The sequence below is a fragment of the Eurypyga helias genome, unplaced genomic scaffold, assembly GCF_000690775.1.
Source record: "Eurypyga helias isolate BGI_N326 unplaced genomic scaffold, ASM69077v1 scaffold5726, whole genome shotgun sequence".
NCBI classification, from domain to species: Eukaryota; Metazoa; Chordata; class Aves; order Eurypygiformes; family Eurypygidae; genus Eurypyga; species Eurypyga helias.
The window spans coordinates 7,755-23,559 of NW_010254528.1; the positions used below are offsets into that span (position 1 = coordinate 7,755).

Genomic DNA, 15,805 nt, shown 5'->3' on the forward strand with positions numbered 1-15,805 from the left:
TCAAGTCAGCTTGAGGGAGTTTGACAGCACGCTGCCCTAACGTCCTCTGGAAGAAACTCCCCAACTCTCTATCAATAGCATTCCTCCATCAGTTAATTGTCAGTGATTAAGGAATAAAATAGGACAGTTACCTTGAGACAGAAAAATAACTACTGGAGATTCAAAAGGAATCAAGAAAACATTTTTCTCCCTGGCTATGCACTTTACAAGCACCAGACTACAAGTAGTTGCACACCAAAATACCATTCAAGCCTTAGCAGCACCTCAAAAACCCGCATAATCCTTCATAGTTACCAAACACTTCTCCTGCCTTTATCATCCACAAGCAATGGTTGTTTTCTTCAACACGACAGAGTGACACCTGAATACCAGGAAGTATCACTAGGACGAAATTACGCCCGTGTGTGGCGTAATTACGTCATCAATATACTGTGCAAGGAAAAGCCTTCGACCTTGACGTCAGTTTGCACACCTGCTACAATAAATCCCAAGCTTTTCTTGCATTAATTCTAACAATTATAGCGGAGTTTTGGGGGTGATTTAGGCTGTTTTGCGTTCGATGCCAAAACCAAAACCAGCGGTTGCTTTCAGAGGAGAAGCAGCCGGTGAGGCTGTGACACAGAGATGCCCGACTGAACGGTACCGCACCTGAATCGCTGGCAACACAGGTTTCTACGTTTCTCAGTTTCTGGCTAGCTAACACAGTTCAGAGACTGACAAGATCATAGGGTAAACAGACCTAATTAACGCGACGTTTTTCACTGCAAGCCACGGAAACGGGAAGAGTGACTTACCGGGGTCTCGACTGCTGTATGGCCAGCCGGAGGCAGGTAAAAAGGATGGCATGGGGGAACTCGCCCTGCTGTCATCCTCCACTTGCTGCGTAATATGCCGCACAGTTTCTTTATTTTTTCTGTTCTTCCTGCGCCCGGTGGGTTGCCAGCCATCCCCCACTCCTTGCTCCGAGAAGGCGTTCTGTATTGCACTATCCTTGGCAGAATGTAGGTCACCCCCTCCGTAATGTGACGGTGAAACCTGTTCCTCTTTGATACGTAAAGACCCATAGCCCATGTCACTAGACCAGAGAGACTGGGACGAAACGTCTTCGTGGCTGTCTGTTTTTGGTTCCTGATCCTCCTTCCCGTAACTACTCCCCCCCTCGTGGCAGCTAGCAATAGCCGAATCTCCAGAGGAGTTCGCTGGGCTCGTTCGCCGAGCTAACCAGGGAGATATGCTCCTGCCCGCCACCACTGCCGAAATCAAAGCATCCGTACTGCTGCTGGAAGGGGCTCCCAGCTCATAATCGACGAGGTCATCCGAGGTGTCAGACTTGATGCTGATGTCGAGAGCTGCTTTGATGAAGCTGTGACAGGCCTGTACGATGTCTGTCATCTGCAGGTAGCTCGCGGCCGACATCACCTCGATGACGTTCCTGCTGGTCAGCGCCAGGTGTGCGGAATACATGAAGTCAATGATGGCTTTAAAGCCCTGGGCGGTTACGATGTCTAAGTGGGTGACCGTGGCCTGGTCGGAGGTTTTCTGTACCTGGCAGTACAGCGTTTTGAAGTAGCGACTGCTCCCAAGCAGAACATTTTTGTGAGCCTTAAATATCTTGCCCTCCACTATGATGCAAACATCGCAGAGGATGCCGTGTTGCCTCTGCTCGTTAAGCTCACGCAGCAGATGACGGTAGTGGGAAGCAATCTCCATATCTTCCTTTCGGTTATTCATTTGGAAATCTTTGTGTTTCCTCTTCCACAAGTCCTGTGTGGGGAAGGAAGTGACAGTGTTACAAAATCCAGTACGAGCTTACAGACGTGTTTTTTTTCAAAGACTGAGACAAAGCCCAAGTTGTACCCAATGAGCAGGTTCGTGTTGAAAGAACACCGCAAAATACAAACTACTGCCTGGAAAGACGGCACATCCATCGCAGGATGCAGCTTATTTTTACCAGACTTCAAATAATTTATGTTAAAAGGGAATAGATTTGAAGCTCGATCCTCCAGTGGCTCCTAACATCCCAGAGAAACAATTCTTTAAATCACCACAGACTTGTAAGAAAACCCCTCTCGGGTTACTCGGGTAAAACTGCTGTCAGTTTTTCCCGTTCGGGGTTCAGTAAAGTTTGATTTTGAAAGAGGTACCACGCTGCCAAACTACTGAAGAGCACTCTGTAACACCATTTCCTCAGGGGAACGGGCGTTACGCGCCGCGCACTGAATAGCCGAAATCCTCACACAGCGAAAGCCGATTGAAACCAGCTCCTTCCCTCGCTATATTGCCGTTGAGGGGCTATAAATACTGTTTTCGAGTCAGAAGAGCAATAGGCAAATCCAAGACCACAGATCAGAAAATTTTAAGTCCCCACCCAAACTGGCAATAGAGCAGAACTAAGGAAATAACGTTAGCTGAAGCTTAACTACTTATAAGCACAGGATTTTAACCTTTGCACTAAAGCCTGTTATTTCCTTGGCTTTACATTGCCAAGTTTACCCCACAACCACCTCAAGATATTGGGTAGAGAAATTCTAAACACCACCTAAACATTCGTGTTTAGAAAGGACGCTTACGACCAAAAGTAACAAAGGTTCCTTCAAGCTTGGAAGAATCCACAGGACTTTTCACCACTTTTCATAAAACCTGGCAGTATTAATCCCAAAAAGGGTAGTTAGTGGCAGCAGCACGACCAAGACCTGTATCGTGTAAGTTATGCTCTGACTTAATCTCCTTTTACATCCCAAAACAGGAAAAAAAGGTCTGAAACGTGGATACGGTGATGCCGATACTTTTGGGTTGGATTTTATCCCCCTTGCAAAGCCCAAATCCGGAAGCAGCACATCAGGAGGGAGGAGGGCACACAGCATTCGGTAAGTCCCTCCTGCCATGCAGTGGGGTCTGTTGTCCCTTCAGCATCACCAGAAACCCCCCCGCTCTCCACCTCCCAAGGGAAGGCTTCACGGGCATCAGGCGTGATCACCACATTCCGTCCCTCCGGTGAAAGGACTCCAAGCTCGCAGCACCCGAGGCGTTAGGGACGGACACTGGCAGCAGCAGAAGAGACCGACGGAGCGCCCTGCGCAACACCACGGCTCAGCAGGTACCGTCTCTGCAACTCCACACTCGCCTGTGCTGCCACAGCCTCACAAATTCCTTGGCATTCCTTTCTGCCATTTTATCTAGCTTACACCACTTCTTTGGAACTCACTACCAGGATTTATACACCGTGTAACAGCGGTTTAACAATCCAACTAATTAAGAACTAATTACAATGCGAAGGATACCCACTTTTTCTCAAAAACTGACATTTGTTCCAAACTGAGAAGTTCCAACCGTAAAATTGATACGTGGGTGCACATGTCGACACACAAATACAAAAGCGGTACGTGCTGACAAGACCAGGTTCTACATGTAACTGCGGGCAGGCACACACACCGGAAGCCTGGCCTGAGGCTATCGGTGCTTGCTGATAAAGCCGCAATCACTGTACCCCAGAGGTCTGGAAGCACACACGGTTAAACAGCAGCACTGTCAGCAAGGAGGGCGATGCAAGCCTGGAGCAACTTCCTCACACACTTGGCCAAGTCGGTCCCGTCTGCCCAAACCAGCTCACAGCAGCCGCAGCCCTAGGATAGCCACGGTTCAGAAAGCTCCCTGAGCGATGCAAGACGGTTTCCCATCCTGTGGAATGCAGACACGTAGGACCTCTGCCCCCTTCCCCTAGCCTGTGCTGTTATTATCACCTGCAGGAGCCAAACAGCTACGGTTTAGCCAACATTGTTGGTTAAAAAAACACCTCTCGGCCCACAGAACATACGAGCCACCTGATGATTCAAGAGTTTGACTTCTGTGAGTTTGCCTGCATGAGCTTTTTCAGCCCTGCACGAAGGGGGCTGTCTCTTCGGCGGTGTCGGAAGCGAGAGTCTGCAGGACCAGCTGGGCCCTGAGCACCGAAAAGCATCTGCTTCCCTCGAGAGAGGAAGGACCATCTTCCTGCAACACAAACAGGCTGAACCGGTGTCCACCTACTTCACATCCACACAGCTCCTGTACGGAATTGAGCACAGAACGCACAACAGAGCTGATCTTTTCATGTATTTGAACAGGAAGAGGCCAAGAGCAGCGCACCTCTACGCTGCCTGATGACACCACCCCGGAATCTGCCCGGGGACCTCAAATCAGATTGTCACACCGAGGCCATCTCCATCTCAACTAAATGAAATAAATAAACATCAAACCCAGAATCAGAGTTAGGGAGTAAGGAAAAAAAAAAAGAATTGATTTTCCAGGTGTTTGGCCTGAAAAGGTTGGGACAGAACCACCTGGGCTCCAAAGATGGCTGCCACGGCCTCCCAACATCCTCATCTCGGAGAGAACCACCATTTTTGTCTGTATCCCAGAAACCACCACTGCGTCTACTTTCAGGAGTTGAAGAGTCAGCTTAATCCCCTCAGGAAATGGGAATTGCCAGACGGGATGAAGCGAGTTGTCCATCACCAACCCTTTCCTCCACAGCAGCCACAGGGTTCAGAGGAAGGCGCAGGGAAACCTCACAGCGACGCAGCGCTCGGGGGGTTCGGATACGGCAGGTCCTTTGGCCGTTCCCTCACGGCTATCAAAATCCATATTCTAAGATATTAACTCCCTCAAATTGGTTGGGGGGGCAGGGGGAGGTGTCTCCTGCAAGGATAATTTCCCTCCGTTTAACAAAGATTAGCTTGAGGAGCATTTGCCAATGTCTTCGCCTGCTTCTGAGAATTCACACAACAGCAGCTTCGCTTCTTGAGTGTTTTTTACCTGGAAATTACACTGGTGCCTTGAGATGGTGTTTCTTTATTATTTCATATCTTTATTCAGTTCAGGTCAGTGGGTTGGGTTCCCCCTCACTGTTGGTAACGGTCTATTTTAGATACACCTTGTCCTTTTAAGCTGCCTATGGCAGAAATCCTGATTTAAATATGTGCCTCTTGCGACCTCTGGTTTAGCCTGCAGCCGTCTGAGGTTCAGGCACTGACTCCTCTGGTGCTTCTTAAGGACGAAGCACTTGCTGGCCTCTGCAGAAAATAGCTTTTCTCGGACTTTATTTCCCACCGAGGGATTTCTACCAAACACACCCATAAATCTTGGAGGATTCCTCACTGGCCGCTCTCCCACCCGCCACCTTCGTGACAGAAGACGCCCCCCAGGCAAGCCGCGGAGGGACAAAGCGTGTCACTACAGTAAGACCCTACAGGCCTTGTACCTGACCTGCCCACGTTCCCAAGGAGGCTGGGGACAAGAGCAGAGGGTGGGCAGGCACCTTGTGGACAGGAAAGTAAAAATACCGGATGTTTATGGGGAATATAAGAAAACAAGTCAAAATAATGACAATATACATTGCTGTGTGCAAAGGGAAGACAACTTGTCCTTGTTCCAAAGTGCTCCAAGGATAAAGACACAGACACACGAAAGGGGAAGATGCCCAGCAAGGAGCAGCATCCCTTCCAGCGTTCCAAGTATCGAAGCAAAGCCATGGATACTCCCGTGTTCAGCCTAATCAATAAAATGGAACAGCTCCCAAACCATCAGCTGTTCTTTAGATGTCTTGATCTTCCCCTGTCTAAAGCTCTGCTACCTTACCCACATCGTTCCACGTTCAGCATCTGCCTCAGCATCGTACCTTTAAACGAGAGGTCTTTGGGGGAGAAAATTAAATATGCCTCGAATTCAGAGGAATTAATTAGTTTTCTGTCTACCCATGTCAAACCAGAACATCCGTTTAATGTCAAGGATCACCAGGGAATTAATCCAAGTTAAATTTAAGGCAATTTTCTAGTAGTTAAAAATTCAGGAAGCTTCAAAACCCCGTGCTCGTGCGTTCCCATTTTACAGGCTGTTTTGTGGCTCGTTGTTGGGGCTTGTTCCCTCTCCCCCCCGTTTCCTGGTAACGACATTTATCTCCACTTAAAAGATGCTGTGGAAAGATTTCTTCAGAAAAGCAGTACCCTTCACGCTTCCAGCGCAAGCGTGGCAAAGAAGGAATAAGCTGGGGGGATACTTCAGAGACAGACCTTTTGGTTTACGTCCTTTTAGTCCACTGAGGGATTTTCCAAGTTGAGCACCTACTAAAATCCTTCAGGCCTGGGCCTGCAATGCCGGCACATGGCCACTCCACAGCTTTCCAAGAAGCCGATGAACCATGAGAACTCATCTGTAGATGTAGCAGATCAGGTTTTCTACAGTAATTCAAGTCTTGCTTTTCAGAAAACTCGCTACAAAAATTTTTCCCTAAATGAACGCCACGGAACAGCAAAAAGAACAAAATACAAGCAGATCTAACAACTACTTTCACACAAACTTCTGTCAAGACACAGGCCAGTTTTTTTATTCTTCACGTTGTCAAAAACCTGGTCTTAAAGTAAGCTTTAATAATTTATAAGCTTTAACCCTCGCTAGAACCAGCCTAGTTCTACAAACACAGCATCTGCAAAACCTGTTGATTTTGCACTATCAGCACAGCTCTCTGAAGGTGGAAATATCACCTGATGACGTAACGGGGGTCTGTACAAACACAACCTTCACCTCCTGTGGGAAAGGCTTTAAAAGGAGTAACCAGCACTACATGGATAGCCAACCTCCCGGTGTAGGTGCCCGCCGTAAGTCTCCTGACCCAAATCTTGACACCAGTAAAATTAAGGGGTGCAAATTCGTGGCATCTAAAAAACTCGAAAAAAAGCCTCGACAAGAAACGAGAACGCACATGAAAAGCCTCTACAGTGCAGTCCCCTGGGAACTAGTGGGGACAAAAATAAACTCCCTGCACTCAGAAGGAAAACAGGAAGAAAAAAAAAACCAAACAAGGACTAGAGGGGATTTTGGGGGTTGGTTGGTTTGTTTACTTTTGGCTCTCTCAGAATATAAGCGAACCAAAGGTTTAAAGGGCATGGCATGGAGTCCGCTGCAGTTTTCTAAACACGTTTCTACACTTCATGCTAAGGAGAGAAGTTAGAGAGTACCCAAACATTCACTGCGGCACTCCTCACCAGCCACTCTCCACTCCCTAGAGAAAACAGGCCAACTGGAATTCAACCAAAAATGTGTTGTTTCCTCCCCCTCTCCCCTCAGAGGAAAGTAAAAACAGATTAAGGAAGAACTCAAATTCACTCCAATGGTTTATTGTAGAAAAAAAACCCCCAACAAACACACCCCACTTCTCCGCTTCCCCCGTGTCCTGTCCACGTCTCCACTCCCAAGACATTCCAACATTTTTTAAATTCCTCCTCAAAGGAGCTCTGTAAGGTGGGACCGGGCTCCAAAGACTCCTTGCACATGAAAACTTTCACTTTTATCCAATTACAGACAACAGAAGCGCCTCGGGTTCCTCCTGTCCACGTGCCCTACGCCGGGAAGAACGGAGAACTCACACCCCAGCGTGACCTCAGCAACCGGACAGGACGGTACCGATGCCTTTGCTCCTAAACGAGGGGAAGCAGACGACTCGAGGTGTTAACGGGTGGTAACTCCCGGCAAGGACACCGCTCAGAGCTGCACGAGTCTCCTCAAGCGTCTCCTCATGTGTCTGAAGGAGAGCAGCACCCAATTCCACAAGAGTTGTAATGCCTTGACACTAGACACCCCGAAACGATATTCGTACGTTTGGCCTCAAAGCGGATGCAAGTAAGAGCTTATGAAAATGAACAGCTGCCAAAAAGGAAACTCTCCTGCCCTCCTGTGATTCACGAAACCGAGCGCTCGTTAAGTTGGTCGTTTGGACCACAACTCTGAATGCAGAGAGAGACAGGCAGATGTTTGCAAACAGACCAGACCAGACCCCTGGGCCAAAGAGGTTCCTCACAACGCGCGGGCTCGTGACCACGACAGCGCACCTCTCCTCCCTGATGACCGAGGAGGACAATGGTTAATTACAGCCCGACAGGGCATGTTCATCCTCACGGGCCAGGAGCCACAGGAAAAAAATCAAAGTTTAGTCATCCAGCTTGAAAAATACTATAGAATTACAGTAAAGGCAAGAATTTGGGAGACAAACAGCTTCCAGTGAACTTAAAGCAAAATACTAGTTAAATTTTCACGGTCAAATTTGAGGGGCCCCCTCCATTCCCAATGGTCGTAGGGGGAGAAAAACCAACACCAAGCCCCTACCAATATTTAATTAACACTGAAGAGGATTCACTAAAATTTCTCCAGTTTCAAGGCAACGCTACCCCATCACCGACAGCATTCAAACACTGCCCCTGAAGCAGTTACAGGCCAGCACGTCCACGAGTCAAGTCACTACCGAAGGGCAACCAGAACACAGGATTTCTGAAGGTATCTTAGAAAGATCCATTTATTAACCTTCACTAGATCCGACAGCGCATGAAGGATTTCAAGGGAAAACCAGGTCTGAAAATGAAAGCTGTTAGCCTCCACATTTTGGAAGGAGGGCAACTAGAAATTACAGTTTCTAAATTTCTAATTCTAAAGTTAAAAATAGGAGGGAAAACATCCCCCAAAAAAGACCAGAGATGCACATTTTGCTGCACTTCTTAAAGTAATAAGCAGTGAAGAGATTTTTCTGATTTTGTTAGAGAAAGCATGCACACTTTACTACTAAAAAAAAAAAAAAAGAGGCAAATAATCCAAGAGAATTACTTCTTACCAGTAACAAACTGGGTTCCAGGTCTAGTGTTTCTCCTACAACAGCTGAGGACATCAACAGCCCTAGGGCAGCACAGGTAGTGCGCTGTTCTGCGACCTCCCGACAGCACTGGTGTGAACTCTTGTAGGAGAAAGACAGAACTAGGACAAAAAAAAGCAAAGCCAGAGGAAGTTATTAGCATTAATCTGCAAGATTAGAGCAACGGTGATACGTGTGGAAGGGCTTTCCCTCCAACCTAGCAGTTATTACACCTCTATTACACGGGTTTAAATTGAAAGTGGGGAGGTTTAGATTAGCTATCAGGAAGGAATTCTTCCCAGAGATCATAGGGAGCACTGGGACAGGTTCCCAGAGAAGCTGTGGATGCCCCATCCCTGGGAGTGTCCAAGGCCAGGCTGGATGAGGCTTGGAGCAACCTGGGCTATGGAAGGTGTCCCTGCCCATGGCAGGGGGGTTGGAACTAGATGGTCTTTAAGGTCCCTTCCCACCCAAACCATTCTGTGATTCTATAATTCTATTTATGAACTAATGAGACCCACAAGATGTTAGCTCAAAGCGTATCAACACCTGGCAGGTAATTAAATCCTGGTTACTTTTTTTTGCAATACTATAATAAGAGTTACTTCTTAAAGTATGGGAAAAAAACCCTCTAATTTTAGACACTAAAACTTCAAACAGACCCTTGAAACAACAGTGCTTCCTGTTTGGGAGCTTTTCAAAACATTCTCACTTTAATGACTTTTTAAAGAGACATTTGTGGCCTGAAGGACACTAATTCACCTTATCTGACCTATAAAACACTGAGGTTAAAGAGCTACCAGTGCAACTCCTGGGGGGAAAAAAAGAAATACCAAGTTTGCAATGGAACATTCAAGAGAATTTCCTCTTGAAACGTTTAATGGTCTGTTTGTACCATGATGCCCTTTGAGGTGAAGAGACTAAAGAACCCCAAGATCTTGAAAATTCTGTGTAAAACACAGATACTTGGGTAGAGTTAGGCACACTCACAGACAAACGTTACTGTTTTATCCGAGAAGTCTGTGATCACAGTGTATAAAGAACAGCAACTGGCCGGCACAAAGGGGGGTCTGTCTGTGAGGACACATCCATCGTGATTACCATCCTGCACTCCTGCTTTTCCTTAAGCGAGACTGGGTTTTTTTCAGCATAACAGATTCTCTACGCTTGCAACCCTTCAGCTCAAACCTCGGAGCACACGCTCTTCAAAGCCGGATACTGCTGGTGGCAGAGCATTTGCCCTGTATTTCCCATCTCTGTATCTCAGCTCTCAACACACACATTAGCACTCTCAATGAAAATCAGCGATAAATCCATCCTGCTGATTTCGAGACTGACCTTCTGCAGTAACGGGCTGCAACAGCAAACATGGGAAGCTGAAAATTAAGAAAGCTTCTCCAATACAAACGAATGCCGTTACAAACGGTGGAGTAACAGAGCTAATAAGCAAATGAAGGAACGAGGAAAATCCAAGCATTCTTATGGCAACAAGCAGAACTGTGAAAATCCTGACACAAATACGACCCAACTGAAGCACACACCACTGACTTTGTTCTCAAGTTCTGCATCAGGCTGCCAAGTCTTGCCTTCCCCTGATTGCTTCTCCACGGCAATTGTTTTGGCTAGTGCCTGTCAGTCCTGTTATTTAGACAGTTAAAAATAAAACGGGGGAGTGAGGGAGCCAGACCAACACAGGCATGTGGGAAATTACCTTGTTAGCAAAGTGTAAAGGTAAGAGGTGGTTTTGCTAGACGTAGGCCTGTTACCATCAGGACTCACTCATGCCTCTGTCCCAGTTAAAAACGAGCCCCCCCAGTCTGGCAGAGCCGAGACCTGTACTACCTCGTGCTGCTCCGCATTTCATTTCTTGCTTTGAGCTCTGCACCTGTTTTCTCCTCCTAATCGAAGGGAACCAAGGGAGCATGATGAATGGCAGCAGCCCTAGCACAGGGCAGGAGCAGAAGCAGGGCAGCTGGGTACGATTTCTAAACCAGCCTTTGCCACCAATGCCAAGTCAGACTTTGTAAGAACTAAGTCCCCCTGACAACCTCACCTCCAGCTACTCTTTCTCTTCCCCTTACCACAAATCTCTTTAAATTCTGAACAACTTACCAATATTTGAAAATGTTTCCTGCTAGCAAAAATAAACGTCACTGTGTTTCCCGGCGGGACAGCGCATGTTTTAACGGACAGAGAACGGCCTCTGGTAGCAAGCTCCAAAAGGTTCATCAGACGTCCTGTGTTTGGGAATGGAAAGAACAGGAGGCAAGAATTAAAATCTAAAACTTTCACTTAATACAAAAAAAACCCTTCAGTGTCGTGTAATTACAAGCAACAGTCAAAATAACTGCACATTTACAACACCGTTTGCCATTTCAGTCAGGAAATATCCCGGTATTTTTCTATAATTAAGCATGCAGGAAAAATGATTTAGCCCTTAAGTTAAAGAAAGGGTTTAACATACACTTTTTAAGACTATTAACAAATCCCAACGCTGCTCCCAGGCAGAAGCGCTTTGAGGAAGTCACTGTAGGAAACAGGATTTTATACGAGGATTTCAAAGAGTTTTAACAATACTGTGTGTTCTAGTTAACGTCCAAGTTGGGACGTTCCTGCGACACCTCCCATCCACACGCTGCAGATGGGGTTAGTATTACTCTAACCTCAGTGACAGCGATTCCCCTCCAAACCAAGACATTTGCCTAAGGTTACAAAAAACTTACGTGCCCAGATTATAGAAAAGTGAGATATTCAAGTTCTTTTCCCACCCAGCCCAACTCAGTCACAGCCTTCAGCAGCCAGATCCACCCTCGAGGTCAAGTACTTTCACGCACGCTACGTAAAGCGCTTTCATCCTCTTCACAAAATGTTTAAATTTTGAAAAAAGAAGAGCCACAAAGATGCAGAAAAAGATGCGAATACCCAACGGAAGGCAAAGGTTTTATTTTCCATGCCTGTAAAAGCGGTGTAGCCCAGAATACAATATTCCATCTGCTAATCCAACAGGATGCACCTTTCCAGCGGGGCACAAGGTGCATGCTTCGAGTTCCAAACACCTTCTCGCAGCAGTATTTCCCCTGCACTCTGCATCTCCTCCCCATTCCCCTTATTCACTTCCCCACAGCTTCCAGCTCCAGCCGTGTGCCTGTCCCCGCATCCTCCCTCCCTCCCGGCGCAGAAGCAGTCGCTCCCGTTTCTGATCTCCTCTCGTCCGGTTGCTCCAGAACAGATCCAACACCACCGGTGCCACGGACCCTGCGGAACGCAGCGAGAACACCAAGAGCTGGCCAGCACCTAAAACCCCAGCACCTTAGAGGGTACCAGGCTTGGGAAGTCTGGAGAGATGGAAAAGCACCCGAGCACGTAGCTACAGACCCAGCTGCTCCTCAGGCAGCGAGGATTCAAACACAGCCTGAAAAGACCCAGATGCCGGTGGCCAGAGTGACACTGACCTGTCCGAGTGCCGTTAACTCCACCAAGGCCTTAAGCGTCCACTTAAGTCCCAAAAGGACTTTGCCTTTGTGCCTCTAAGCAGACAAAACCCATAAAAAGCACCTTAGGAAAAAAGAGGATTAAAGAACCGTGAGTACGTCACACTGGGAATTGCCCTGAAGAGTGGTTCCCCCAAAACTTTCCCATTGGTTTTGGGCTTTTTAACCAGGGGATCTTTGCTGAAGTTCCCAAACGCAGTACGGAAAAGGGAGGGAGCCGAAGGAGGAAGTACCGTGAGGTAATTTTTCAGGAGAAGGGTAACAGCGTGAGGAACCCAGGGAAAGGGAAAGAGCACCTAAGGGACAGAAAAGAGACGTAAGGAGTCAGGAACGATCCAAGAGTGAACAACCAAACGGAAAAGAATGTCCGAGGGGCTCCCAACGACCTCATCCCGTGCAACTCGTGGCACGAGCGCTCAGTGCCTGGGATAAGCATCCCGGTTCGCTTTTTAGTACAAATCTCATAATCCTGATTTGGTCAACCGTCAGAAAACAAACGGAAGTGGATTAAGAGACGTAAGGAGTCAGGAACGATCCAAGAGTGAACAACCAAACGGAAAAGAATGTCCGAGGGGCTCCCAACGACCTCATCCCGTGCAACTCGTGGCACGAGCGCTCAGTGCCTGGGATAAGCATCCCGGTTCGCTTTTTAGTACAAATCTCATAATCCTGATTTGGTCAACCGTCAGAAAACAAACGGAAGTGGATTGGAGCCAAGAAGGATACGGCGGTAACCAGAAGGAAGTCAATACGCCAGTTTTGTATTTGGCCACCACCTCATTCCCCAGTGCTACAGCGGCAGGACTTTTGGGGGTACTGCATCCCCGCCACCTCGTTCTTCACTCCTTCAGTTAGCTGGCGTCGGGTTTGGGTACTTTAAGCACTTAATGGCTAATACAGACCATCGATTCTTGTTCCAGAGCACGATTCGAGCGCTGGGCAGAAAGGCGTCTCCTCCAATGGCATATTAACGCAAAAGGGGTAGATTTTCTTTAACCCTTTCCTCAAGGAGAGCGAGCTAACAGCCCGAAATATCGCCTCTTTCTGCCGCAATGGGGGGAATTAGCAGGAAGCAAACTCGCTTGGATGGAAGAAGCCGTATGTTCAACCCAGGAGGAGGGAACAAGTGGGAAAGATAACCAGGTATTTAAGCACAGGCAGGTATGAGCACACCCCTCCATGCGCACAGCCCCACTCGCGTTTCTAACAGGGCTCTTAAGCAGCTAAGGCCCTGGCACGCACCCTGACATTCCTGTTACTAGGTTTACGTTAATCCACACGCAAGCTAGTAGCTGTGTGTGCACGACATGCCTGACGCCTTGTCGCCTCCCAACTCAGTTTTACCACAAAACAAACTGTAGGCAACGTCCAACATCTGGAGAAGTTTCTTCTTCCCGAGCGGAGCCAAGCGAGTAGCAGGACCGACGGCATCCCCACTACGCGGGCTGCAGCGCAAGCGAGCTGCATCCCCAAAAAGCAAGGCGAGAGGGTGAGTTCCAGCTCACCTGTTCCGTTCCACAGGGTCCCTCTCAGCAGCCGGCTGTGACACAGCACACGGGCATCCTTACCTGCGCGCCACGGAACGCCGCGAGGCCGTTTCCGTCCGATCAGAACGGCCGTCAACGATCCCATCCCACCGGCAAAGCGCTCGGAAGCTGTTCCAACCCAACATTTCAACAGCAGGCAAAACCTAAACTGACGTTTCTTAAATATGAGGGTATGAAAGGGGCTGTTGAGAGAACCCCACCCACAAGCCCTGGAACTCCACCATCTCCCAGGAAATTCGGGAAGGACTTCCCACCAGTTTGCATTTATGAGGAAGAAGTGGTTTTAGCACAACTACGATTTTACATCAAGATATTAGAAAATGCATTGGAAGGGCCGAGTCAACCCCGGCACCCCTATTTCACAGAAAGGGAAAAGCCGCTACAGCACCAGCACGTTCAACCAACAGTGATGGGATGGGAACCGAATCCCAAGGGCTATCCCGCCAAACTGGACACCCTTGCACTTCCAAATACACCAAGGCAGCACGGAATGGAAAGCTGTCGACTGTTTAGGGAGGTCGAGATTCTTTCCTCTTGCACCTCAAGTGAAAGAAATCACACAGCATTTATTCCTCATCCTGCCTAGCAGCCTAAGGATGGAGGGAATGGAGGAACCAAGCGCGGGGGTTGTATTTAAGAAGGAATAAAGCGATGTTTTGAAGCGACGAATTTTAACGTTGGAGTCCCGACTGTCACCGCCCTTGACCAAACCATCACGGAAACGCCCACGGAGATCCCCAGGTGAGGAGCAGGAGCGCGGGATTTCGCGCAGAGCAAACGCCTCCCTCTCTCTCACGGCCGCGGTAGGTCCTAGCGTGACCCCTGCCACCCGCGGCCGCCCCCGGCTTCCGCGCCGAGTCCCAAACCTCGACACTCACACGCAGGACGCAGGTAAGCGGCGCGCTCCGAAACGCTCCAGCCAGGCGCAGAAACATAAACGGGGCGTTACGCCTTTCCTGCCCGGCGTCAGGAATTTCTAGGGTAACGCTGGCAGCCGGGAACCGACACGAACCGCTGGCTCCTGGGAATTATAACGGATGTGCGGGATAACCATTCCAGCTGCAGGTAGCTCTTCAGACTAAACCAAGACTAAAACCAAGCCCTCTCCTCACCCTGTCGTTTGCCCATTAAACTAAGCACGCGGGAGCGAGGAAAACGCCTGTGAACGCTTTTTCCCAATTTAGGGGGAGTCTAGGGAGGGTTACGGAGCAGCCAGTGAAACCAGCAAGAACACAATGGGAAAAATGTCCCGGGAAAGGTTCAGCTGTTTACGAAATCCTGCTCTGAAAGCAAGCAGAGCGGTTTGGATTGGGTGTCAGCCCGCTGCCGCGAGGACAGGAAACTTTGCTTTGAAACTTCAAAAACACGTATTCTCAAAAAAAAAAAAAAAGAAACCCACAAACAAATCCACAGAAATGGATAGCAGAGAGGGAAAGAACATGCTCAACCTCAGAGCGACCGCACAGCGCCAGGCGCACTCCCAGCAAACCGCCCTCCCAAACGCGGGGCGTTCGGGACGCGGGGCTGCTAAACTGGGTCTCCACTAAGCATTTCCAGTTATTCAAAAAAAAACCAAAAAAACCCTGTTGCAAAGAACATACCCACCGTTGTACGACTGTCCCAGAAAACACAGACCACGGGGAGAAAGTGGCCCATTTTCTTCAGCCTCCACGAACCCCGCGTGCAGGTCGTGCTTTCAAAGGCTCAGTCCTACACGCTCCAGCACGAAGCGGTGTTTAAAGCAGACGAAGAAGCATCCAACTTCCGAACTATTATTACCTGATTTTCGGGGACACACACACACACCCCACGCTCAACACTGACTCCGTTACACGGAAACTGCCACACACCATGAAAGCGGCTGCGAGGGAAGTTTAGCTTGAGTGAGTTTCCCCCTCCTGGACAGGCAGCTTCAAAACCAAACAGCCTCATTTTCTAGTTCAGTTACCGTTATCCCACCACCCTACCACACCACGCAGGATTCTTTTTAGGAACCCACGTTTGGGAGATGCCCTAAATACCCTCCGGTAGCTCTCCCTCCAGCCCATGGGGCAGGCTCCTCTACCCATTTCCTCTCGGTTCCCAAACAACACCTTAAAGCGCCGATTCCTCAC

General features: G+C 48.5%; 1 protein-coding gene across 1 annotated transcript; it reads right to left on the reverse strand.

Moving 5' to 3' along the window:
• Positions 1–794: 794 nt before the first annotated feature.
• On the reverse strand, positions 795–8,689 carry LOC104510670 (zinc finger and BTB domain-containing protein 46-like; the record flags this gene model as incomplete). The annotated part of the gene is made up of 2 exons (XM_010152995.1): positions 8,636–8,689; positions 795–1,764 (listed from the first exon to the last, which is right to left on the reverse strand). Coding segments are annotated over exons 1-2 (1,024 nt in total), but the record flags the coding sequence as incomplete, so codon positions are not given.
• Between the last annotated feature and the right edge of the window lie 7,116 nt (positions 8,690–15,805).